This window comes from Aquila chrysaetos, chromosome 19, assembly GCF_900496995.4.
Source record: "Aquila chrysaetos chrysaetos chromosome 19, bAquChr1.4, whole genome shotgun sequence".
NCBI classification, from domain to species: Eukaryota; Metazoa; Chordata; class Aves; order Accipitriformes; family Accipitridae; genus Aquila; species Aquila chrysaetos.
The window spans coordinates 12,875,296-12,900,826 of record NC_044022.1 but is presented as its reverse complement, the minus strand read 5'-3'; the positions used below and the strand labels follow the sequence as shown (position 1 = coordinate 12,900,826).

The following is a 25,531-nucleotide window of genomic DNA, read 5'->3' as shown; positions in this document are numbered from 1 at the left end:
CATGTTTGAAGGGCAAAAGAAATGATGATACCTGACCTAAGGTGGCGATGTTCTGTAGCCTTTGGATGACTTCCCAAGCCTGTAGTATTAAGTGAAATAAATAGATTTTCATATGAAGCACAAACTCATGAATTTTGAGGATTAAAAATGAGTTAGAGGGGTGAGCTCAAAAACATGATACTGTAAATGCAGTTCTGTGATGTGTCACCAGAGGGGTTCCTAATCAAGACAGAGCTATGAACTGTATTGCTCAGCTATGAGCAACAGATAGGCAGTCCTGTTGAGAGGTTGAACTATAAACAATTGAATCATCTTTACAATATTAATAAACTCAGTTAAGGAACAGCTGAAAGACCGACTGTAGGATAAGTATACCAAGAGAATGGGAGGAGCTATTTATGCTAAAAATTTGGTGCATAAAATGAATATAACCAGATCATAAACTTATGATTGAATTTAGAATAACTAATTACCAGAGCAGTGAGTGGGAGGAGACTTCCATGAGGAAGAGATCTTTAGGAAGCATTATTTACCGAGAGGGTGGTCAAACCCTGGAACAGGCTTCCTAGAGAGGTGGTCAATGCCCCAAGCCTGTCAGTGTTAAGAGGCATTTGGACAATGCCCTTAACATGCTTGAACATTGTCAGCCCCAGATTGGTCAGGCAGTTGGACTAGATGATTGTTGTAGGTCTGTTCCAACTATTCTATATTCTGTTCCCCAGTTGCCTGGGATAGTGCTAGACTTCAGTCTATGAGACAGAAGACTTTTTTCTGTCTTTTGCTCCTATGTCAGCTTTGTATCTCATATTGCTCTAAGATGTGGTAGACCAAAATCCAAATGCTCTCTCCTTACAGAAACTAAGTGCCAGTCTTCTGTTAACATAATCAGGATTTTTGAATGCTAAATCACTATTTCAGTTACTTAATACAGTCAGCCCCTCTACATGTGTAGAGCATAGCTAAATTCAGGTCCACTGCTTCTTCCAATGCTGTAAAGTGACCTCCAGGACTGAGGCCTAAATATGTACTTAGTGGTATGGTACACTGAAAAGCTGTCCTGTTAATCCCACTTTAGGTGTGTAACTTGAAGCTGGGTTTTCACTTGCTGTGGGAAAGCAAATGTAAAGTTAAACGTAAAATTTATCAATTGTACCTTACTTTGTCTAATATCCAAACACCTGAAAGGAAGCCAGGTTTTATATTTGCACTGATACCTCTGAAATCTTAAGCACATAATTTTGCTTTATTGTAGTAATTGGATTACAAAATACATTACAAATGATTGAACTGGGCAAAAATGCATTAGGTCTGGTATTCTAGCATTTAAAGGTATATATAGTGAATGCTTCTTATTCAATGGTTATGACTGTGGAAGGGGTTGAGGGAATAATGAAACCGTCTAATAAAATAAAAATCCAACTGAAATTGATACAGTAACTCCAAAGATTTAATTTTATTTATTCATCTGTACAACAGAGGTGAGACAATCCCAGTAACTGAGTTGCACTTAATTGCCTTCATTTCTACAAAGTAAAGAATTGCAGTTCTATGGAAGAATTATTTCCAAACTCTTCAAGTCAAAACCAGAAACCTTCCACCAAACAATGCAACTAAGAAAAATCACAAGAGTTACTTCAAATCACTCTTCCCCCTGTACCTCAATCTCAGTGAAAAATTAAACAAACAGCTCTGCTACCCCCATTTTGGGTGCGTGGCTGGTGCTATTAAGACTATTCATTAGCCATGGTTTGCTGGAGTTGGCTGTGCCTCAGACACAACAATTCTACTACTCCATATGAAAAAGGAAAAAAACATCTATACGGCCACTTTAACATTGCATGGCAGAATAAACTATTGCTCAACAAAAAAAATTAACCTGTGCCAGAGCTGTAGTCTTGTTTTCCCTGATGTGCTGTACCCCAGCCTAGATGCAGTTCCCATTGTGACCTTCCTCAGCTGTCACCACCTCCTGCCTGTGCCCTGTGTGATGGATTAGTGCCAGCAGTAACCAGGATGGTCAAGTCCCACCACACCAACCCTCTTCACCAGGGAGAGGTCTATAAATAGAACCTGAGCAGGACTGAACAATTACTCAGTGACATAAGGAGATGCAGGCCTCTGTTTCTTGATCCTCGCTCTAGTTTTCCATACACCAGTGTAAATCAGGAGCCCATCTACTAGGTCAGCAGGTTTACCTCAGTATAAATGCAGAATTGATACGGAAGCAGCATCAGCCATCTTGCACAGGACCCCCAGTGTATTTGGGCCTCCATCTAAAGGCCATCTGAGAGGTGCCCCATTGCCTTCAGTGGGCTTTTGACCAGACCTCTGTACATGTGTGCTGCAGTACCAAGTTCTGAAAATAGTTGTAAAAATGCAGATTATATTCTTCTAAAATGCTGTCTTAAAGATGTTCCACTTCTCTGTGTAACTTTCAATGCTTATCAAATGCTGCTAAAACATTGCATACAGTTTCATAATAATAAAAACCAAGAGCAAAGCAATTGCTACATTCAACTTAAAGCCAATTTCTAGAAGCAATTTTCATATTTCATTGTATTTATGATGGTGCAATTACCTTCTTCCATTTTTATTTTATCTTCAATTGTACATGCGAGAAAAAAAAAGCTATGGATTGCATAATTTGTTTTCTTATAAGGACCCATTTAGAGAACAGGGTTGTGGATGGATATCTCCAGTCTGTCTGTGCTTCCTGCAGCTAGTTTCACTGTTGAGGAAAGTCTCTGCAGGTCACAGGTGAGCTAATGATTGAAGTTTAAAGTACTCTTTATCACCTTCTACACAGCAAACCGTGTCCCTTTATAGCCTAATAAAAATTAACTAACCAAATTGTTCCAAACCCCAAAATTTCTAAACTAAAGTTCACACCAAACTTCAAAATAAATACAATTTAATACAAAATATTAGGAAAAAACCCATTTTACTTGCAAAAACCTATACTTGGTCTCAAAGGTATCCTATTTAACCTACTATATCCATTATGGAACACGCTGGATTTGCACAGTATGTGAGAAATAATTGAACTTACTTAGAAGTGTAATTATGCGATCCACTGTGCTAGTAATTAGGTATTTCAGAGACTTGTGTGTGTACCTTAAAGTGACTCAATATGTGTGTTCTTTAAATTTGGTTACAAATACTGGAAAAAGAAAATACTGTCTCTACAAAGTGCTGAGTTCCTCTTCTTCTTATGAAAGCCAATGCAAAAAAATCAGGATGTTTAAAGAGCGTCTCAACATTTTGCAGGATTGCACCCAAGACAGGTTTAGAGATTGATCATCTTTACGAAAGGAACTCTTTCAGAAGTTACAACAGCTGTGATAGGATGGGTGTCCAACACTGTCTTCCCTGAAGTCTCTTTAAATGATGGCATCATGTTCATCACTGTAACAGAAACACAGTAATTAACGTTCTGCAGTACAAGCAACAGTCAACATGAGAAACAGCCACCCAGCTGCTGCTAAGAAGGTTATTTTGTGAACAAAGGCCACCTTGCCAGAAAGGGCTAAGCACACATTGATCTGGCAGTTACAGTTCTCTCTGAGCCTGAAGTTAACAGAACAATTTCATTTTGTCAACACTTGCCAGCTTCACTAGCCTTATTAACATTTTGGCTTTCACATTTCATTCAAGTACATATTTTTAGATCAGCTGTTGCTCAGGCATTTTTATCCTATCTATCTTACCTATATCCAATAGTAACAGCTAATCAAAGCCAGTTTATAAGGTCAGCAACAGGTTTCTTTTGTTTTAAAGATACTGTTGATCTTAATTCTACAATATCCATTCAAACACTACTGTGGGTAAACATGTGCAGCAGGGACTGGTTGAATACCATGACCAGCAAGCAGGAGTCAAGACAGAGAGTAAACACTAGCATCCCAACAAATCTAATGACATCACCTCACTTAAAACAAGCTTCTCAACTGAGATGGATGATACTGAATAGGAAAAGGAAAAGCAACCTAGTTTTAAGAATTCCCAGTTCTTAAACTAAATGTGGGACAAGGAGGCAAGTCTGGAAGCCTGGAAGAAAACTGAGTAGAACTGGCAAATGGGATAGTACAATTTTGATTAACTATTCACTACAAAAGGGGTGAGATACAAGATGAAGTCAAAATCATAGATGTCTGACTGGTTCTGTGCTCTCAGAAATCATAGAATCATAGAATCATTTAGGTTGGAAAAGACCTTCAAGATCATCGAGTCCAACCATCAACCATGCCCACTAAACCATGTCCTGAAGTACCCCATCAACTCGCTTTTTGAATACCTCCAGGGATGGTGACTCAACCACTTCCCTGGGCAGCCTATTCCAATGTTTGACAACCCTCTCAGTAAAAAAATTTTTTCTAATATCTAACCTAAATCTCCCTTGCCTCAGCTTGAGGCCATTTCCTCTTGTCCTATCTCCAGCCACCTGACAGAAGAGACTAGCACCCACCTCACTACAACCCCTTTCAGGTAGTTGTAGAGAGCGATAAGGTCTCCCCTCAGCCTCTTCTTTTCTAGACTAAACAGCCCCAGCTCCCTCAGCCGCTCCTCGTAAGACTTGTGCTCCAGGCCCCTCACCAACTTGGTTGCCCTTCTCCGGACATGCTCCAGCAACTCAATGTCTTTCCTGTAGTGAGGGGCCCAAAACTGAACACAATACTCAAGGTGCAGCCTCACCAGTGCCGAGTACAGGGGAACAATCACCTCCCTGCTCCTGCTGGCCACACTATTTCTCATACAGGCTAGGATGCCGTTGGCCTTCTTGGCCACCTGGGCACACTGCTGGCTCATATTCAGCCGCCTGTCAACCAGCACCCCCAGGTCTTTCTCTGCTGGGCAACTTTCCAGCCACTCTTCCCCAAGCCTGTAGCGTTGCATGGGGTTGCTGTGACCCAAGTGCAGGACCTGGCACTTGGCCTTGTTGAACTTCATACGATTGGCCTCAGCCCATCAATCCAGCCTGTCCAGATCCCTCTGTAGAGCCTCCCTACCCTCAAGCAGATCGACCCTGCCTCCCAACTTGGTGTTGTCTGCAAACTTGCTGAGGGTGCACTCAATCCCCTCATCCAAATCATCAATAAAGATATTAAACAGAACAGGGCCCAACACCAAGCCCTGGGGAACACCACTTATGACCCACCGCCAACTGGATTTCACCCCATTCACCACAACCCTCTGGGCTCGTCCATCCAGCCAGTTTTTCACCCAGCGAAGAGTACACTTGTCCAAGCCATGAGATGCCAGCTTCTCAAGGAGTATACCATGAGAGACAGTGTCAAAGGCCTTGCAGAAGTCAAGGTAGATAACATCCACAGCCTTCCCCTCATCCACTAGGCGGGTCACCTGGTCATAGAAGATCAGGTTGGTCAAGCAGGACCTGCCTTTCGTAAACCCATGCTGACTGGGCCTGATCCCCTTCTTATCCTGGACTTGCCATGTGAGTGCTCTCAAGACAAACCGCTCCATAATCTTCCCCGGTACCGAGGTCAGGCTGACAGGCCTGTAGTTCCCCGGATCCTCCCTCCGACCCTTCTTGTAAATGGGAGTCACATTGGCAAGCCTCCAGTCCTCTGGGACCTCCCCTGTTGACCAGGATCGCTGATAGATGATAGTGGCTTGGCAAGCACCTCCGCCAGTTCCCTCAGTACTCTTGGATGGATCCCATCAGGTCCCATAGATTTGTGAGTGTCCAGATGGCGTAGTAGGTCACTAACTATTTCCTCCTGGATTAAGGGAGGTATGTTCTGCTCTTCATCCTTACCTTCCAGCTTAAGGGGTGGAGTACCCTGAGGATAACTGCACTCACTATTAAAGACTGAGGCAAAGAAGGCATTAAGTACCTCGGCCTTTTCCTCATCTCTGGTGGCAACGTTCCCTTCTGTATCCATTAAAGGACAGATATTCTCCTTGGGATTCTCTTTACTGTTAACATATTTGTAAAAACATTTTTTGTTGTGCCTTACAACAGTGGCCAGATTTAGTTCTAGCTGAGCTTTTGCCTTTCTAATTTTCTCTCTGTATGATCTAACAAGATCCCTGTACTCCTCCCAAGTTGCCCGCCCTTTCCTCCAGAGATGATAAACTCTCCTTTTTTTCTTGACTCCTAGCAAAAGCTCCCCGTTCAGCCAGGCCGGTCGTTTTCCTTGGCGGTTCGACTTGCAGCACATGGGAATAGCCTGGTCCTGAGCCATTAAGATTTCCTTCTTAAAGAATGTCCATCCCTCCTGACCCCTTTGCCCTTCAGGACCGTCTCCCAAGGGACTCTCTCAACCAGTGCCTTGAAGAGGCCAAAGTTTGCCCTCCGGAAGTCAATAGTGGTGGTTTTCCTGACCACCTTCCTTGGCTCACCAAGAATTGAAAATTCTATCATTTCACGGTCGCTAAGCCCAAGACGGCCTCCGACCATCACACCTCCCACCAGTCCTTCCCTGTTCGTAAACAACAGATCTAGCAAGGCTCCTCCCCTGGTTGGCTCACCCACCAGCTGTGTCAGGAAGTTATCTTCCACACACCCCAGGAACCTCCTAGATTGTTTACTCTCTGCTGTGTTGTATTTCCAGCAGATGTCTGGAAAGTTAAAAGTCCCCCAGGAGGACAAGGGCACACGATTCTGAGACTACTGCCAGCTGCTTGTAGAATGATTCATCTGTCTCTTCAACCTGGTCGGGCAGTCTATAACAGACTCCCAGCACAATATCTGCCTTATTGGCTTTCCCTCTCATCCTCACCCATAAGCACTCCACCTTGTCATCAGAATCGTGTAGCTCTGTACAGTCAAAACATTCCCTAACATAGAGAGCCACCCCACCACTTCTACCTTGCCTATCCCTTCTGAAGAGCTTATAGCCATCCATTGCAGCACTCCAGTCACAGGAGTCATCCCACCATGTTTCTGTGATGGCGACTAAGTCCTATCTATCCTGCTGCACGATGGCTTCCAGCTCCTCCTGTTTATTGCCCATGCTGCGTGCATTGGCACAGATGCATTTGAGCTGGGTTATCGAATCCACCCCTAACATCGGCATGCTGCCCCCAGGCCCGTCTCTGGTGCACCTAGTTTTATCCCTTAGCCCCTTCAAACCTAGTCTAAAGCCCTCTCTCTGAGCCCTGCCATCTCATGAGCGAGGATTCTTTTACCCCTTTTGAGTTAGCTGGAAACCATCTGTTGCTAGCAAGCCCAGTGCTGTGTAAACCTCCCCATGATCAAAACCCCCAAAATTCCACTGACGGCACCAGCCTCTGAGCCATGTATTAACCAGGTGTGTTTTCCTGTTCCTTTCAGTGTATTTCCCTGCCAGATGAACGCTGCAAAGGAGAGGAAGAGTAGCTCCACAAAGAACCATACCCAAGACAAGACTGGACCTACTACCTCCTGTCCCCCAATCTGATCATCATAAAGGAGAGAGACCCGTTGGCTGGAAAAAGTTGGTGGCAGAGAATCTGTTTAAATCAGTGTTTTTCAACTTGTAGTCTACAGACTGTCTGAAGCTGACAGACAACTTCTAATGGGTCTTGAAAAGGTAACTAAGAAAAGCACACTTACTCTCAATAGGCTTGTATTTGCTGTACAGCACCTACACTCCACAGGGAAAGTAGCAGCAGTCTGCAGCTCAAAGGTTTAAAGTCAGAGTACACAGAGTAAACAAGTGATTGTAGGTGGGATCCACCCTATACCTTTCAATACCCACAGCACAGACTTCTTTATCTAAGACTCTTCAGCTGCCCTCACAGTAAGTGAATACAAAAATGCACGGATAGGCTGATTCATGTGACAGATTTACCCTGCTCAAACTAGACTTGAAGGTACATAAAAGGTGATACAAAAGATGGTAGCAGAGTTCCAACAAGATGTCATACAGGTAATAGAAAACAGAGCTACTACAAAAAAAGTTAATGGCAAAGGGGAGGAAAATGCCAGAGTGAATACACAAATCTAGAGTCTAGGAGAAAGTGTCAGGAAAAACCAGAAGTCTTGCAAATTGCAGCAAACATTTCAAGGAAATGTTTTGAAGGAAATGTTAGCTATTCATGGAACAGCTAAAGGACAAGGATCCTTTATTAAAAAAACCCCAAACTTTATATAATAGATCAGAGAAAAAAAAACCCACACAGAAGAGAGGCATAATAATAATGAGGAATAGCTGAAGTGGTGAAAGACAAAGTATCACAGTTAAATCTCTTAATGATATTAATATTATGTACATTAAACAAACGTATGTATCAGAGTTCATTCTCCTTGTTTTGTTTGTCCTTGTTTCCCTCAAGAAAGTAATAAATTGACATGGGACAATGCCTTGGGAACTTACATGGTTCTGTACTGAATGCCTCTTCTAGAGTGATAGGTTTTGCATCCGATGTAGAGAATAACTAGGACTCCAAGTGTCAGTGCGATGCCACCTACAAAACTGCCCACATCAAATTTGGAGGTTTTGGCTACGACAGCCTCAGATTTTGATGTGGCTGAAAAGAAGAAAACAAAAGGCACTTTTTACAGAGCTTGCAAAATTGTGTTTTGAGGGACTCCTCTATATCTTGCCCTCTTCATTGACATATCATCTAAAGACCCAATTAGACAAATTTAACATAGATCAACTGGCAAGATACCAGCCAAGCACACTGAAACCTAGAGCTCCATTTTTAAGTGCCAGATTCTGGTGACGCCGGAGCAGCTGATCCAACTGCTTGCTCTCTCTGAAAGACTGACTGCCCCTTCTCCTCTCCACCTCCCTCTTTCCCCTGCCTTTTCCCCCCCCCTGCTCTCCCCTCCTTCCCCACAAGCAGCTCCTGCCCTTCTTAGGCCAGTTCTACTATTTTTCATACCCTCCATGAGCCAATTTAACTCACTAGGCTGGCCTGAAATTAGCCCAGGCAGAAAAGGAAGTTGCTTTTAGTCAGGTGAGTGTATTGAGTCAGTCTGCAGAGGGGTCCAACAACCACCAAGTCAGTCAGTATAGTTATGTGGTGGGAGTAAAACACTTTTGGTGGCGATGAGCTGTTGGATTGCTTTACCTTGTGTCATGGAATTGTACCCTCACTCTCCAAGTGAGACCTCAGATAAGCCATAGCAGTTTCTGTGTGAAAATGGGTTTTATCTGCTACAAACTCCCACCGAAAGACCCAGTCTGTGCCCATCTCTATTTGTACTTGCCACAGGGAGCGTTAGGTGGCCAACTAAAAGTTCTGCTGATGACAGCTTCACCTACCCAATAATGCTTCACTGACATGTGAGCAACCCCCATCTGTTTAAAAGTGCAAGCGTGAAGTGCTGTCAACAAGCAGCTAACCGCAAGGAAATACTGAATTCTACACTTACTGTTTTTGTATTAAAGGGTACTGTCAAACTGTATTTGACAACTTTTACATAAAGTGTGACTCAGTCATACTCGTACTCTATCCTCCGTTAGGGATAAAACTCATTACATTGCTACAAATGTAGCTAACAGAACTCAGTCTTTCTACCAAGCCAGTAGACATATTTTGAGCTACAGGTCAGCTGTGAAAAATTAAGTATTAGAGATGAGTTCAAGCTGTAGAAGGGAAAGCTGAACAAATACAGAAGGTATATTCAAAAGCCAGGCTTTCTCCTAACATTGCTAATCTCCTTGCTGGTGGCTGCTGGTTCAGACCGCTTGCTTTTTTTTTTTTTCCTAAATATGCCAGGTCTCTCAGGTTAAGGGAAGCCTTATTTAAGTGGAATGCTCAGAGGAACATTATTGTAGCCAACTTAATAATAAAACCCTACCTTACTCTCATTTTTCAGCACGCATATACCTTCTTTCTTTGTTATACTACTGCCAAACTAACAACTCTACAATTGTACAACACATGTCAACATGTATACAAGCCTTTATGAGCTTCTTGAAATGTGAACTCACTTGTTACAGAAGTGAAAGAAATCTTGGAAGTGGTCACCACTGTAATATTGAGTTGTGATGATGTGACTGATGAAGCTTTGGTGGATCTTGTTGTCTGGCTGGTTTTAGTGGGCTGAGTCATCAAGGTGACAGATGTAGTGGTGTTGGTGGGCTGACTGGTACTGGTCAGATGAATAGTACTGGTGGACATACCTGGAAAATTTTTATTTGTGATATCACACAGAAAAATACTTAAAAATAATAAACTGTATACTCATTGAATAAGATAGCATTTATCATACCCAAATAGTATGGCAGAGTAACAATGAAAATGCCAGTGCATGCATATCCAGGATTGCATACAGACTCCTCCCCTACGCATTTCCTTGAGAAAGACCTAACTTCTGATTTCTGGGGCTGAGGGTCAGGAATGGTTTAAAGGAAAGGCTGTAAATAAAACCTGGATAATACCTGATAACTTTTAGAGGGCCAATTTTGTTTGGATAACACTATTCAATTCCACAGAATCACGCCTAACAGTATTTTAAAATGTGATAAAATTCTGGATCAAGAGTAACTTTCCATTTGAAGTGCCCAACTTTTCAGGTAACTAAGCTTTTCTGATAAGAATGGATTTTGCATGAAAACATGTGCCCCATCCCGTTCTCCCCCCAGTTTTAAAAAAGATGTAATCTTGAATTTGCTTTTGAATGAAACACTGTCTTTACTAAGGCTGCAAGTATATTAAACTCACCAGAAAGAATTCTGTATGTATGTTAAACTTAAGGTTCGAAAGGTTTTCCACATGTGACAGAAGTTTGACTAAAGTAAATCTGCTGGCTTGTATAATTTATTTAGTAGTGAGCTGTCTTGCCAAGGTTAAAACAAAGATTGGAATGCTGTTTCACGAGTTTAGTTGACACCTAATGTCTTTAACTTTTACTCTGCTTTTACCTAACACTTCCCTCCTCAGAAAGCTGTAATGAACTGGTCAGAATAAAAATACCATGAAACAAAATTCAAGAATAATAGAGATTGATATTTATAGAAAAATCCTTAGAGCCTTAGTAGAAGGCAGTCAGCTAGAATGATCTTAAGAATAATTACTTATTTTTCTAAGAAGGAACTAACAAGAAACATGAGCCTGTTATGCAACTAGCATTTCTCTAAGCAGACAATATGAGGCAAATAGCTTTTATGTATGAAGAAATTTTAGGGAGAAAAAGCTCCCTTTGCAGCTGTCTACTACTGTATTATTTCTATAACCTCACACAAGCCGAGTTCATTTTAAACACCACAAAAGCTTTTCATTACGGACATTCAAATATCTAATTATACCCATGTTTTCTTGAAACTGTCTAAAACTAGAACAATTGAAGAACAGGTAGTTTCATTTCAATTCCACAGTTAACTTGATAATTCAGTTTCTGCTTTTTTTTATACAGCATCTAAAATGCTTCTATGGAATAATCTTCCTGTAAGTGTGGTTTAAAACATGAGTAGCTACACACAGAATGGTGTCTTTGCTAAGACTTAAGTATCACTGCTTCCTGTGCAGATGGGAATAGCAAGAACTTAAAAAACCCAAACAATACAACAATTTAAACATTAAAAAAGGAACTGGCCTACACAACACTTTTCTGAGACATTTAACATTAAAACTACTGAAACAGCCCAATACAGTCCCCATTATAAATGTTATTTATTTTCCTGTTCTTTGATGTTATAACTGTATTGTGCCACAACCTTAGGAAACACTTTGAAATGAGCATTCATTGAGATGAAACAGTTGAGTACTATATTCATGGGCTTACCTTGTTACACTTAGGAAATTCAGTTCCTCTACGAAGCATGTGTAAAATACATCAGATAAAATTCAGGGCACATTTTAATACTGACAGGTAAACTCCCCAAAGGCACAATGATCTAAAAATATCAAATGGCTCCTCATTGTAGGAAATAAGCAAGGAAATGTCTATATGGAAACCATCTACAGTTACATGACATGAAACCACACCTGGTAACTGCATTCCTAATACAAAAGATACCAAAAGAAAGACAAATCTGAATGCAAGGGTCAATCAGTCAGTTTTCTGTGGGTTTGGTTTTTTTTTTTTTTTAATTTTATTTTTTGATTTTGATTTCTGGTGTCAAACTGGCTTGTATTTCTGAGCAACACAATGGCTACTTGTTCTATGTGTAACATTATTAAACCATGTTACACAGAGACGGTACTTATCCTATGGCCATTACACTACCCTACAGAAAACGTGAGTCAGCACAAAAAATATCCAAGCAGCTATCGTGAGGAATTTCAGCAAGATTTGCACATTACTTCCCCCCCCCCCCGCCCCCCTTCCTACTAGCGATCCTTTTTTCTTACTTTATCAAGATTACAGCACTTGGTGATATAACATTAGAAGTAAAATCTGGTTAATCTCCTACAGACTTATCTTTCATGATATATTTAGCACCAGTCATTTCAAAACATCAGTGGGAGGCTATCTGAGGCAGCTGGAAAATTTGGGAAGCTGACATGAATTGGGCACCAATCTGTTCTTCTGTGTCTCTGAAACATCTTACCCATACTATTTTACCAACAGAGTTAAGATGAAAGAACATTTGCTAGCAACATCTGTCCTTTTATTTCCCTAATTACTTTTCCCCCAAAAGACCAGCTGGGCTTCATCGAACATCATGCTAAACAAACCCAGACTGCCTGAGTTAATTTTTATTATTTAAAAAGGATGCATGCCAGTAATATCGTTCAGGTTTATGATGCTTTGTTTTTAAAAGAGACAAATATTTTACTTTGTATGCTACCTGTGTTTAAACATTAAATAGCTATGCTATATCCATCAATCAAACTATATATATAGCATAAAGATAAGAATTCTTAGCAGCATGCACTACCCCCTTAGCGTTCTAACTCAACAAGAACAAACAGAACTCAAATTGCATAAGCACTGTGCTAATATACAAAATAATTATTATTGAATGCTCTTCCTATAATAAATAAATACTCTCCTTTGCATGGAAAATCATTCAATGAAACAGACTTTTGCTTCTGCCATGAAAAGCTTCCAAAAAAAAAAAAAAAAAAAAAAAAAAGACAGAGACTCTAAGCAAAATTCAATGCATCTATCTTGTAGTCTTTATTCTGAAGAGATTGAGACAGATAATCAAAATGGATGAACATTGTCTTAAAATCTATGAAGTTTCTAACAAAAAAAAAAAAGGAAAAAAGCCAAAGAAGGATGTGAATCATAAACCATGTGAAGCAAGGCATAGCTGTTTGTTAGGTTTGTACTGTGCCTAACAGTAAAGGGCTCAGGCATCTTTTTACTGTTACTATCCAGACATAGTAAAGCTCAGACCCCTGCAAGAAACCCATAGTCAGGATTGGAGCAAAGGGTGGAAGGGTTGGAGCACAGGGTGGGTGAAACACCTGTGGGTAACAATGGCTTTACACACAGGGAAGGCCCTAAGGCAACAAGGGGATTACAAAAATCTCTCCACTTTCCAAGTCAGACATGCTTAAACTGGTACATTGCAGGCAATGGAATGAGACACTGCACCACTGCCTTGCTATCAAAAGGAAGGTCTTTGCAGAGATTTCCCCCCACCCTCCCCCCGGTGAGTATTTTATTCTTAAATTAATAAGAAGCAACTTCTGATTGTGGTAGCTCAGAGGTTATCTGGAGACTACAGAGACACAAAGTGAGAGTTGTACTGGAAATGGAATGACGTAGCTGGGACCGTATGATCAGCATAAAACTCCACAAATACACAAAGTATCTTGAGGTACACACAATATTTCTGCCCTGCTTTCACATGGCTTTTAGGGGACCCAGTTCATGCATGGAACTAGCTTCTCTTCTCTCAGATACAACCTTCTATCTGTGCATTGCAGACTGAACAACTGCATGACATTAATTATTATCCAGTCTTTACTGATGTGGTAAAATATGCCTGTGCAAGTTCTTCCAGAAAATAATTTTTTTAATTTCCTTTATTAATAATCTCTCATTGACATAGCCAACAGTTGGAACACTGCAAATACAAGTGGATGAACTGTTTGTTTCTGTCCCAGGTTAAGTATCTGCTTTCAAACTCTACTAGTTGATCTAGAAATACAGCTATTTCTTCTTTCTACAAAGATGTGTTTTGTAAACACGTTACTTATGTTGAAGCATCACAGTTGCAACACTGCTGCCTTGGGAAATCATTCTTACCTACAGTTCTTTTGCCAAGTTGTGAAGGAAAGACGGTAGTGCTAGAACAATGCAAAAGTACCCGTGACAGATTGTCCCAGATCTGCCGCTCATGTCTTCCTTGAAAACCACTGTTTTGTGCTATGAGCTCTATAAGGACTATCTTCTATGGTATAAGGTGCCATGAGTCTTACCTAAACGGAAATGGAGTCTTACTCTTGAAAATCAAGCCCCCAGGACTTCATTATACCCTAAATCTATTTACTGTGAAGTAACATTAAACAGATATGCACTATTTGCACAACAACCCATTCATCTTTACTCCATGAAAATGAAAGAAGTTTGGTTAGAGACAAAGAATGAACATTAAAAAGACCAACTTCTTTCAATTCTTCCTTCATTTCTTCAAAACTTCTTTGAAGTTTTATTTTGATTCCTGTTTTTCAATGGCACCACAGATATCATTGCTTCTACTGATGAAGTGTGCTACCTAAACTTGAAACACAGTATAGCTTCATCTCAGAGTTGTTTTACATGTTGCCTCCCAGCCCTAAAATGATAACGCTTCTCTCAAATACCCACTTTTGATGGATATTTCTTTAGAATTTGGTATGGTCTGGGGTAGGTTTGGATCTAGCTTCTAGGTTCATAGTAACGGACAGATGAACACATACGTACCTACTGTAGATGTTGCTGTAGATTGTGTGGATGATGTAACAGTGAAATTGGATGAACTGCTATTGTCTTCAAGGAAAAAAGAAAACAAGAAAAGAAATATTATTTATTTTTCAAGTTAATATACTATAATTAAACTACCCACAACACAGTACTCTCCTCAGGGTATCTGTGTTTGCAGGCTACAAATGGGAATACAGCAGAGAGTGTTCCATCCCAAAGCAGATGGTTTTATCCCTCTGCAAAATGCTTCCAGATCTCAGTGCAGCAAGAACATAGTTACACTGTATGCACAGCAGTGCCCAAATGGTCTCCATCTGAATTCTTTACATCTCCTCTTTTTGCTCTCTTCCACTTCCACATCATGCTCTACTGCAGTTGCCGTCAGCAGCCTTACTGTCACTGACTTTCTTGACCTACTTAAGCACTGTGGGTTTTTTCTAGCTTCAGTTCCATTTCCTGCCCCTCAATCTTTTCTTTCCTTTTGCTCCATCTCTGTTACAAACTGTGCTCATGCTAGGAACATACTGTAGTCATGTCAAGTAGAGACAGACCGATACCCTGTGAAACATCTTTCTGTGGGTTTATGCTCTCTCTACACAAAAAGGGTCCTAAGAATGTACCTGTTTCCAAAGACTTAAAATATAAACCATGTTTCATCCTTAATGGTTTTGTCCTTCCCTCCTTTCTTTCACTTCTACTTTTCCAGTTCTTCCCCCCAACCCCACCCCCCCCTTCCCGCTCATGTTACTTCTAGGTTCTCAGGCACCCTCCCACTCTCACTTCTGTCCTCATTGCTGCATCCCTCTTCAGTGTTTCTTACAGGTTAACGGTCTCTTCCTCCTGGGAAAGATCTACTGGGCTGTTCGGAACCTCCCGTTCCTGGAAGTGTCACTGCCCATACTTCCCTCCCTTCATTCTGCACTGTTGTCTACACCCATTCTGTGATTCTTTTCTCTGAAGGAACTGATCTTTTACAGCATCCTCCCACGTGTTAGTGCTATCCACCTTGCAGCAGCTCTATCACTTTTCAGCATGGCTGGAAAACAAAGTGCATAACCTCAGAGATGACGAGAATAGCAAGAGAGCTACCAGAATCAAGAAGCAGGCCTATTTCCTTTGAACAGATCTGCTCTTCTTACCACTGGAAAAGTCTAGTCTAAACCAGTTTTGTCAACCCTCTTTGCAGTTGCATACACATTATGAGCAAGCTCAGGTTTAAGAACAAATGCAACAAATTTACACCTCCATATCACCTACCAAAAAGGAGGGGGGGAGAAAAAAATTACAGAGGGAATTACTTTGCCTTTTCTTTGGTGTAATCATAGTGAACTAACCCCGCCATTGTGTACTGCACGCACAATCCTTACATTGACATACCTGGGATATTAAGTTGCAGATTTAACTGGCTTTAAAAAACAAACACATTCTTTCTTGGATATGTTGACTTTTGTACCAGCGCAAGCCACAGATACGCCTGGGGCTAAACCTTTCCCACACTGGCCCAATACTGTAACCAGAACACAGCTCTGTGTTTCCCCCAAGTTCTGAGTGCTTACTTCTGCAACCCTGGGAACACGTCTGGATGTGGACTGCATGCTCATACAGGTGAAAAGAAGCCATGTACACTGCCTGGAATTTGGGTGTGAGTCAGTGATGCAACTAACACAAGATAGAGTGAGTCAATGAACAGAGTATTGGCTATACATCTCACTTGTTGGCCAATAGCAAATGAGATAAGCAAAGCAGTACAGGGCAAAAGTGACTCAAGGAATATGCTTTTTGCATGGCACATGCTTAGGGGTGTACAGCTTAATGCAGTCAAAATGAGATTACACTATGAAATAAACATGTACTTTGGCAATGAGCTCAAGCACAGTGGGCCTAGGATCCATTTTGACATTAAAAATCAAATGAAAAAGTGCCTTGCCCCTTTTTCTGAAGAGCACTGAATTCTAGCCCAGCAGACTTCTTGAGCTGCTGGTTCTCTTTTTAACTGTAAATTGATGTTGGCAGGTATTTCTAGTTCTATACACAAAATTTTCCCATTTTATTTCTCCTCTCTCTGTTGCTCTTGGGTACCTAAGGATATGAGGATTGAGTTGTGTTCTACTGTTCCTCTTCAGTATCTTTAGTTGTCGCAGAATAGATGCAACAATCGGTATACCTCGCTCCTGCCCTACAGCTGTTCACAATTCAATAAAATAAAGAGCAAACTATTACAGGACAGTTTAAGGCATACAATAATACATATTGCTTTTCTCGATGCTACTGAGGAACAACAACAGAAATGCCAAAAGTATTACGTTGCAACTTATGGTCTGGCATCGTAGTAAAGGGTGTAGTACTGCTGGAGTTGTTCGTCTCTTCATTTCCTACATAAAACCCAAGAAGAATAAGATAGTTTTAGGTTCTTTATTACTAAGAAACAAACAAACAAAAAATTAGCACAGCATCTGTCACTTGCTTTGGGCATATAAATGACCAAACTACCATGGACAGGAGTTAGGTATAACGATGATATGAAAGCATGGTACCACAACAGCCTGCTTTTAGCACATTAAAAATGACAACATTTGCACTACCCAACCATCAAATGAACTGGAACTCCTTCCCATCCTCAGTTTTATCTTCCCCACCATCACCATCCCAAGTTCTCTTCCTCCTTGAAACGAAAGGAGACTGAAAGAAGCAAGAGGTAGAAAATCAGGCATCTTCCTTCAGTAATAACATATGACCAGCATCACCTACAGCAGAAGGAAAAGAACTTCTCATGTAAATATTTTCCTATGAAGTCTGCAAGGCCTTTGCAAGCAGATGAGTGCTTGCTCTGCCCCTACATGGACAGCATGGTAAGACAATAAGCTCCACTTAGATGCTGATTTGCTTAGTTTGGGACTAACAGCATGTTAATGCATCCACTGAGCATTTCACAGGTGGGCAGTGGGATACAGAAGGATCACGCCTCCGTTGGAATACTATTATATCCTAAAGACTAACTGAGGCCTGATTACTCTGTGCTCAGGCCTGATCTACAAACAAATGGTAAAATTTAAAGATAAACCACACAGAATGAAAAGTCTGGCATTCACATGCATGCAAGAGGATCAGTTGTGGATTCTGCCTTTGCCAAGCAGAGTTTAGTTTTGATCACTTATAACAATATTCTGCTAAAGGCAAGCAAATAACCTGAACTAAGTATTACAGAAATAGGGCACTTTCACAGTAGTTACAAAGTAAAGATCTCAGAATGGTAAAATTTGCAAATACAAATGGCAAACCATTCGCATCTTACCCCTGCAATATCAAGATTGAGGGCAGCACTGCAAGATATGTTAGACTGTTTAATTAGGGAGCTTAGGGAAAACAAACAAAAAAGGGAGAATGGAACACAGCTAAACTAAGCTTCCCCAGCAAGGACCCAATCCTGCAGAAAGTGGTCTACATCAGAGCTAGTCCTCCTGCATTTAACAAGGATCTGATTGAGGAAGCTAAGCCAACAGAAAACTGACATTACCCCCCTCCCCAACAGCACACAATGTTTTTTGCTGCCTCAACCAGCAGAATGGGCTCCCTGTAGCATTAGATGAAAGAGAGGGGCAGGAACCAGAGGTGGAAGGGAAGACAAGACTGTATTAGTCCTAGTTCAGATCAGCTTGGACTGCACACCTTGAAAGACATCAAGGACCATATCCAGCTTATAAGATACTTTTTTTTTCCTCCTCCTCAAAAAAAAAATTAAGTTTCTTAATTTGGATCACAAGCAGTTGCTCCAGAATACAAATATATCTTAATATGGGGTACTGCATAAGCATATGTCACATTGGAACACGTGGCTGTGAATGGGACAGGTGAGAAAAAGAAAATCTTAAAATGACACTATTCCCAAACTGTTCTCTATCCTCGGACTGTGGTTTCGGATTTGAAGCCGTATCACTGCAGGGACAGCAGAAAACTTCAACCAGGAAGGACTCCTGGGTTAAGGCAAAGGGAAAAGCAGCATACGCTTTTACACAGCGGTGGCTCTGACAACTGGACACTCTCATTCAAGACCAGACTGCACAGTGCAACTGGCCCAAAGTGAAACAGTGCGGGTTTCCGGCCTTCTCCAGGGAGCAGAAGTGCAAGGGTTAGAAGTCTGCACTGTCCCAGCTGTACATGTGCAGGTGTGAGCACAGGAAGGAAGCGGGGAGAAAGCTGGCAGCCAGCTGCAGTGTGGAAGGTCCTGCGCATGAGCAGAGGTAAAGCTCTTTGGGCCACAGGATTAGTTGCAATATTGGGCCTAGAAATCTTGAGTAGAGAAACTCTGTGTTGATCCTTGTTCCCGCCATGATTCACAGGAGAGACGGGAAGAAAGAAAACCCACAAAACTCCATGTTCATTTTTGATGATGAAACAGAACTGAACCAAGGAAATACCCAACTTAAAGCAATGCACCAAAGCACCACATACTAGAAAAGGACAGGGAAAAGGGATTAACAACATTTTTGTCAGACAACTCTGTCTTCCTCTGTTTAAGGTCAGGCACAGATGCAGCTAAAAACATAACTACTTGTGGCTGGCCAGGGTGTATGTGAAGGCAAGCATGCTTCGTATGAAACGCTACAGCACGGTTTGGTATGCTGAGCGCTTCCAGGGCCTCTCGTGGTTTTGTTGCTCTAGCACGTAAGAAGTCCTAAGTTGGAGACAATTTGGATAAGCAAACTTTGAAAAGGGCAAAATCAGGCCAGTTCTTCCAGCTTTGTAGCTGGAATTTGGCTTCCAGAAGTGGCATTCAGACACAGGTGCTGAAGATCCGTGCTTGTGCTAAACATGTAGGTAGGTGGAGGGAACATGATAGGGATAGCTCTGATACTTGTTGAAAACTAACAGATTCTGCCAGATCCTGCAAAAATCAACACATTGGATAACACCTGTGAACCTTTAATATTAGGAATCTGTACTCTCCAGCTAAGGTATGTACCAAATTACTATTCTTTGTAGATGAAGCCTGGTAGAAGCAGCATACACTGGTGACTGGCACTACTCATTCAACTCCCTGCATGTGACAAAGGTCAATTTGCCCACTCCCACATTCACGTTTAAGACAAACGCATTTCTAAGGACTCGCAGGCTTTATATCTAGTCTAACTACACCACACGCTGCAGAAACATGTTGGTATACAAACTCACATTTTTACTAAGCACAATTTTACGCATTCATTTAGGGGACATTTCAAAAGTCATATATAAAATTCTGTCTAGACATCTTCTCTTTTCAAGTTTGATTCATAGCAGGTAAGTAGGAGCATCTTATGCCCAAGCCATTCCACTTTTGTTGCTTCAAAAACCAAAAAGTACAGAGGCACTGACATTGCACAGTCCATCAGAAAGATCTCCAACTTGCACAGTAACATCTAAGCAATCCAAATGAGTAACAGTTGAGGTGCTGGAATGGTTAAAGCAGAGATGTTAGAGCAGCAACATGAATATATAATCATCCCCTAGGTAGTCTCTACCATCAGGATACTCATTCTCAGTTGAAATGGATGAAACTCAAATTCCGGAGACTAAAACAAAAACAACTCCCTGGCCCCAAATCCGTGGTAACAACTGCCATGCAATTTTCACAAACTATCAGTTCAGATCCCTGCTCTCTGGAAACTTTATATTTCTTTTCCCTTTGACTCAACAAGGTCTTTTGGTACTTATTTTTGAAGTGGCATTCTTGACCTACCAAGAAGGTAGGTCATTCTGAGATGGAGGTCACGCAGGATTATCTCAGCAACTTTCTGGACTGGTTCTCATACCTTAACATTGTGAAACTACCTCACAGTCTTGCAAGTGAAAGCATAAACACCAATGCATAGATGCCTAACAAAACAACACAGACCCAAGTAACTGATTCTCAACCCTGGTCAATTCGAGACTGAAAAACTACACCACCTTTTGCTGTCACCCAAGAATCTAAGAGAAGTAAGGAGATACGCTGAAATCAAAACGCCATGCCTGTTTTTAGGTCTGGAGGCTGCTGCTGCTCATTTTTTGTACTGTGAGTAGTTTTGTATACAGGTAAGCTCTTGGAAGATGTTGCTAGCTATCTTTTCTGAACAGAGGAAGGGGGTGGGAGCAGCTTCCTGCCAGGGAGTGTGGATTCTCCTCACTCACTCAGATATCAGAGAGCCAGCTGGATTTTACATAACAGTGAGAAGGATTTTTTCCTAAACCGTAACATTTTGGTTATGTTTCTTCCACTGACTTGACCGACACATAGAAATAAGCTTTCCAGCAGAGTAAAAGAACAGCATTATATTGAAATAACCAGCCTGCCCAAAAATCTTAACTGGAATGAGGACAAATCTACTGCCACTGTCACTTTTTGCAGATCGTAGTATTATAGTATTTGATGGGTTTCACACTTTCTCTGATAGTGTTCATTAAGTGAATCACAAACTTTTGCTGAAACCAACACAAATCTCAGCAGTAGTTTCTGGAAGTTTCTGAGTAAGTGGACAGAAAAAAAAAGAAACTTCAGTAGATAAGTTAGACTGAGCCTTAAAAGGGCACAACTTCTCTCAACATATTATAAATGGGGTCTAGACAACAAATTCATATAAAGAGGAAGGACTACATTTGACTGTCAAAAGTTAGATGAGATCATCCCTGTCCCAGGAGACAGCACTTACTGTACACCGAGTTAAACCAGCATATGCACTCAGGAAGCAGCATGATAAAAGACAGATCAGGGAAATCTTATATCAAATGAAATGACAGTCTACTGTTGTAAAATGGAGGCCATGCGATCTTAGCAAAGCAGTAAACAGGTTACCAGCAAACTTCTTCAAAAAAAGCTTGCTTTTTTTGGAAGGGCAATTATAAAGCTGTTTACATTCCTCATTTTACTTTTTTTGTATCAATTTGTATTATAGCTTCACCAGATTAAACAACAGCATATTAACACTGCTGAACTGACTGATATTCCTCAACATTATTTATGACAGGTTAATTTTGGTACCTATCTTTCAGCAGCTTTACTTTGGAAAATTGTGGGGCACTGTATGGGGCATTTCAGTCTTCCAAAAAGGCAACTCTGGCAGCTCAGACTTTTGTATCTCTCATTTTATTTGAGTGCACGTTGACGATTATCCCCTGAATCTGGTCGTCTACCACCTGAATTAAAGCACAAGAAAACAGAAGGTGGTGTATTCACTAGAATCAGCCGTTCAAAAGAGGCATTGCTGCAAGCGCCAGACCGAAACGCGACAAAACACACCATCTGTCCTAACAGCAAAGCCACGACGACCCCCAAGCTATTAAAAGCCACTCGCCACAATTACAGCACGCCTCAGAGAACAGGATCGAGAAGGGCAAGGGAAGCGTTTCCTTCCAGCCTAGCCCTGCCCGGGGCTTCCCCGGCTCCCCCACGGCCCGCTCGCCCCGACATCCACGCCGGGACGGTCCCCGCTCTATGCCCTGGGACACCCGCAGGGTTTGGGGAACACCTCCTGCCGCCTTCCCCCCCCCCCCACGACACCTCCTGCCGCCTTCCCCCCCTCACGACACCTCCTGCCGCCTCCCCCCCCCTCACGACACCTCCTGCCGCCTCCCCCCCCCCTCACGACACCTCCTGCCGCCTCCCCCCCCCCCCGACACCTCCTGCCGCCTCCCCCCCCCCCTCACGACACCTCCTGCCGCCTCCCCCCCCCCTCACGACACCTCCTGCCGCCTCCCCCCCCCCTCACGACACCTCCCGCTGTGCCTCGCGCCCCCTCCCCGCCGCCGGCGCGCAGGCAGGTGGGAGAGCGGAGCCGGGGGGACAGGGCCAGGAGCAGGGCGCGTTCGCCCATCCCTCGGTTGTGTGCAAACATTCACACCGCGCCCCCCCTCAAACGCTCCTTGGTGCTTTTTATTTCTTAAAATTGTGGTTTCTACTTCAAAAACATCCTGACTATTAAGCCTCTCACGCCCTGTCTCCGTTACAGGTCCGCTCTGGAGACACCGGTCCTGCGCACGGTGCAATCTCACCCGGCTCTCTCCTTTAGGAAGGTGGAAAGAAAAACTCGGCCGACCACCCGGCTTCCTCCCGGCCGGGAGCCGCGGCGAACGGGCGCTCGGCGGGGCAGCGAGGGCGCAGCCCGCACCCCGGGCCCCGCTCCCAGCCACCAGCGACGCGGCGAGGCCCGCGTCCTCCCGGCGGAGGTTGCCGCAGCAGCCACCGGGCGGACCGGCTGCCGCCTCCATGCCGGCGGAGAGGAGCGGCGGCAGCAGCGCCGCCGCCCGCCGCGCCCTTCCCGTCCCCCCGCGGCCGCTACTCACGGGATCCGGGGACGAGCAGCAGCAGCGCTGCCGCCTGCAGCGCGCAGGCAGCGCCGGTGAGGAGCCGCATGGCCGCGGAAAGAGCCGCGGGCGCGCACTCGCCGCAGCACGCCAGCCGCTGCCTGCCCGGGCCGGCGCGGGGCGGGGCGGGGGGTGCGTCCTGCGCGTGAGGCGGTCTGCGCTCTGCCCCCGCGCGGCGCTGCCTCCGCGGCGCAGGCCGGGGCCGGCGGCGGGGCCTGGTGTGGGGCCGCCCGCGGTCCGGCCTCAGCCCGCTCCTCCGCGGGGGTGTCCCGCCCTCTCTCCCGCCGGTCTCACAGCAGGCGGGGCGGCAAAGGGCTGTGGCATCCGTGAGGAGAGACTAGTGAGCGGAGAGAAGCCCGTGCTGGCCGAGGTGCACGGGGAGGCGGTGGCCGAGCGGCCCTCCGGCGGGTCCGTGAGCTCCCGCGGAAACGGGGGCCGAGCACTCGGAGTCCTGCCCGCCAGCAGCGGTCACGGTCACGGTCACGTAAGCCCGTCCGTTTTCTGAATACCGTTTTAGCGTCTCCCACCAGAGCCTCAACAGCGAGGGTTCGTCCTCCTTGTTAATGACATCGGTCTGCATAGAAGCCGGTTATCAGAATGGTCCGTCTGCAGCTCGCCGTGGGCGTCTTCGTAAGGTGATGCTGCGGGCCGTAACTGTCCTGCTGTTCACAGTCCGTTTACGTGGTGCTGATTTTCATACCCCCTCTGGTTGTGTTTAGTCACCAGAGCTAATGCCATAGAGGATGTATTCTGACATTTCCCTATGCACTTAGAAAATTGTGAAACCAACTACAAAGGTGATAGGGAAAAGTGAAAGGCAACAACCGTGTTCAATTACTTCAGTTTTTTCTTGTGTTCTTCTAACACTAAGTTGATGTTAGAAATCTATTTTTCAAAGGGAATTTATTAACAAGTTCTTAAGAGTGAAAACAACTTGAAAATTATTTATCAAAGGAAGGAAGACTATGTACGGCTACAAATTGCTCTCTAATAAGTTAGAGAAGAACACTTTTAATGTGGATAATTGTAGGTTCATCATCAAAGCCGCAGTAGAATATTTAACACTTGTTACTACATTTATGTTTGCTGCAGCACAACGATGTTTCCGTGTCAAGCGATGCGTCTGAGCCAGAGAGGGAAAGTGACTGGCCTGAGAGCTCGCAGGCAGGCTGTGAAACTGTGCTCAGGTAGTGTGTGAAACCTAGTTCCTTTCCCTAATGACAGAATTATCCATTTACATGCATTTGCTCTGTAAGTCTCAGCAAGCAAGTGGTAAACTAAAATGCTGAGTGAAGATTTTTAAATTTTTTTAAATTATAGCTGAATTAGGCCCCATAGTTTGCATTCAGTGAAAATAGGTCTGTGCGTTATACTTCCGGCATTTTCCTACACCTTTGTTCTGCATTGCTTCCTGTGTGGTTCTCATGACTAAGGTACCTGAAGACCAACTTTTTCCTGCGAATTTTCTGAGATGGTCCTCCAAAGCTTTTTTTTATGATGGCAGTAGGAGTAATATCTGCAGCTAGCCTAACTCTAGAAGAGCTTAGAAATACTAGTAATCCATATGTTACTAAGTATAAGGGCCTCTGTTTGGCTATAGAGGAAAAGCTTATAGTGAGAAAGAATATTTATTATTAAAGTAACATATATTTAGAGGATAAAGATATTAATTATTTAAGTCCTTCAGCTCTTGCACAATTCCAGTGAACATCAGGCTTAGAACAGACTGGAAGCAATTTATTTTGGAACAGCCTAATTAACATTGCTCAACTCGTGTCTGCAGGAAAAGAGTAAAGATACATGGAACAAAGTGAAGTCATAGGCTTGTGGGAGATAACTACATAACTCCTGTAGAAGTCATGAGTTAGCAGGAACTGTGACATGTTGCAATATAGTACAAGCTCTTTACTGCGTAAAGGCAGAGGTGTTGGAAGGTCTTGTGTTGATTGCTTTGGCGTGATCCTGTTTCATTTGGTGTTTGTTGTTCTGTGGGAGGTGAATTTCTGACAATGTATCTGGAGGTGGCTGGGAGTTGTTTATATGCTGAGAAGGAAACATTCTGAGAAAATTAAGCGGAAATTATCATCTCCTTTTAGTACATGGTGTAATTAATGATTTCCTGTAAAGATTCCCACATAAAAATAGGATTGGTCAGGGTCTTTTTTTCTTTTTTCCTAATTTTGTACATGATATTCAGTGTCAGGGAGCAGCAAGAATGGGCCTACCCCACAGTTCAGGTGAGCTGGGTGTTGAGGGTGACCACAGGAGCTCACCAACCCACGTGCAGTCCCACAGGACCTGAGCAGGGTGGGGTGGCGATAGTGGCAGGGTCCACCAGCAGTCTTGGACAAGTCAGGGTGATGATCTGGATCCAGGGAGTCCAGCTGGGAGGGAACAGCAGGGAATGGCTCAGAAACAAGGCTATGGCGTAGGTCCTATGCCAATCCAGGGGACAGG

General features: G+C 43.2%; 1 protein-coding gene across 2 annotated transcripts; it reads right to left on the bottom strand.

Moving 5' to 3' along the window:
• Nucleotides 1-1,429: 1,429 nt before the first annotated feature.
• TMEM123 (transmembrane protein 123) lies at nt 1,430-23,218 on the bottom strand. 2 transcript variants are annotated; one of them, XM_030042253.2, is made up of 6 exons: nt 23,054-23,218; nt 17,065-17,133; nt 14,762-14,827; nt 9,891-10,082; nt 8,322-8,475; nt 1,430-3,405 (listed from the first exon to the last, which is right to left on the bottom strand). In XM_030042253.2, the coding sequence occupies exons 1-6, from the start codon at nt 23,121-23,123 to the stop codon at nt 3,381-3,383; spliced, it is 576 nt and encodes a 191-aa protein (XP_029898113.1). In that variant the 5' UTR covers nt 23,124-23,218; the 3' UTR covers nt 1,430-3,380. The 2 variants fall into 2 exon arrangements, with proteins under 2 accessions (XP_029898113.1, XP_029898114.1); XM_030042254.2 differs by lacking the exon at nt 17,065-17,133.
• Nucleotides 23,219-25,531: the final 2,313 nt, after the last annotated feature.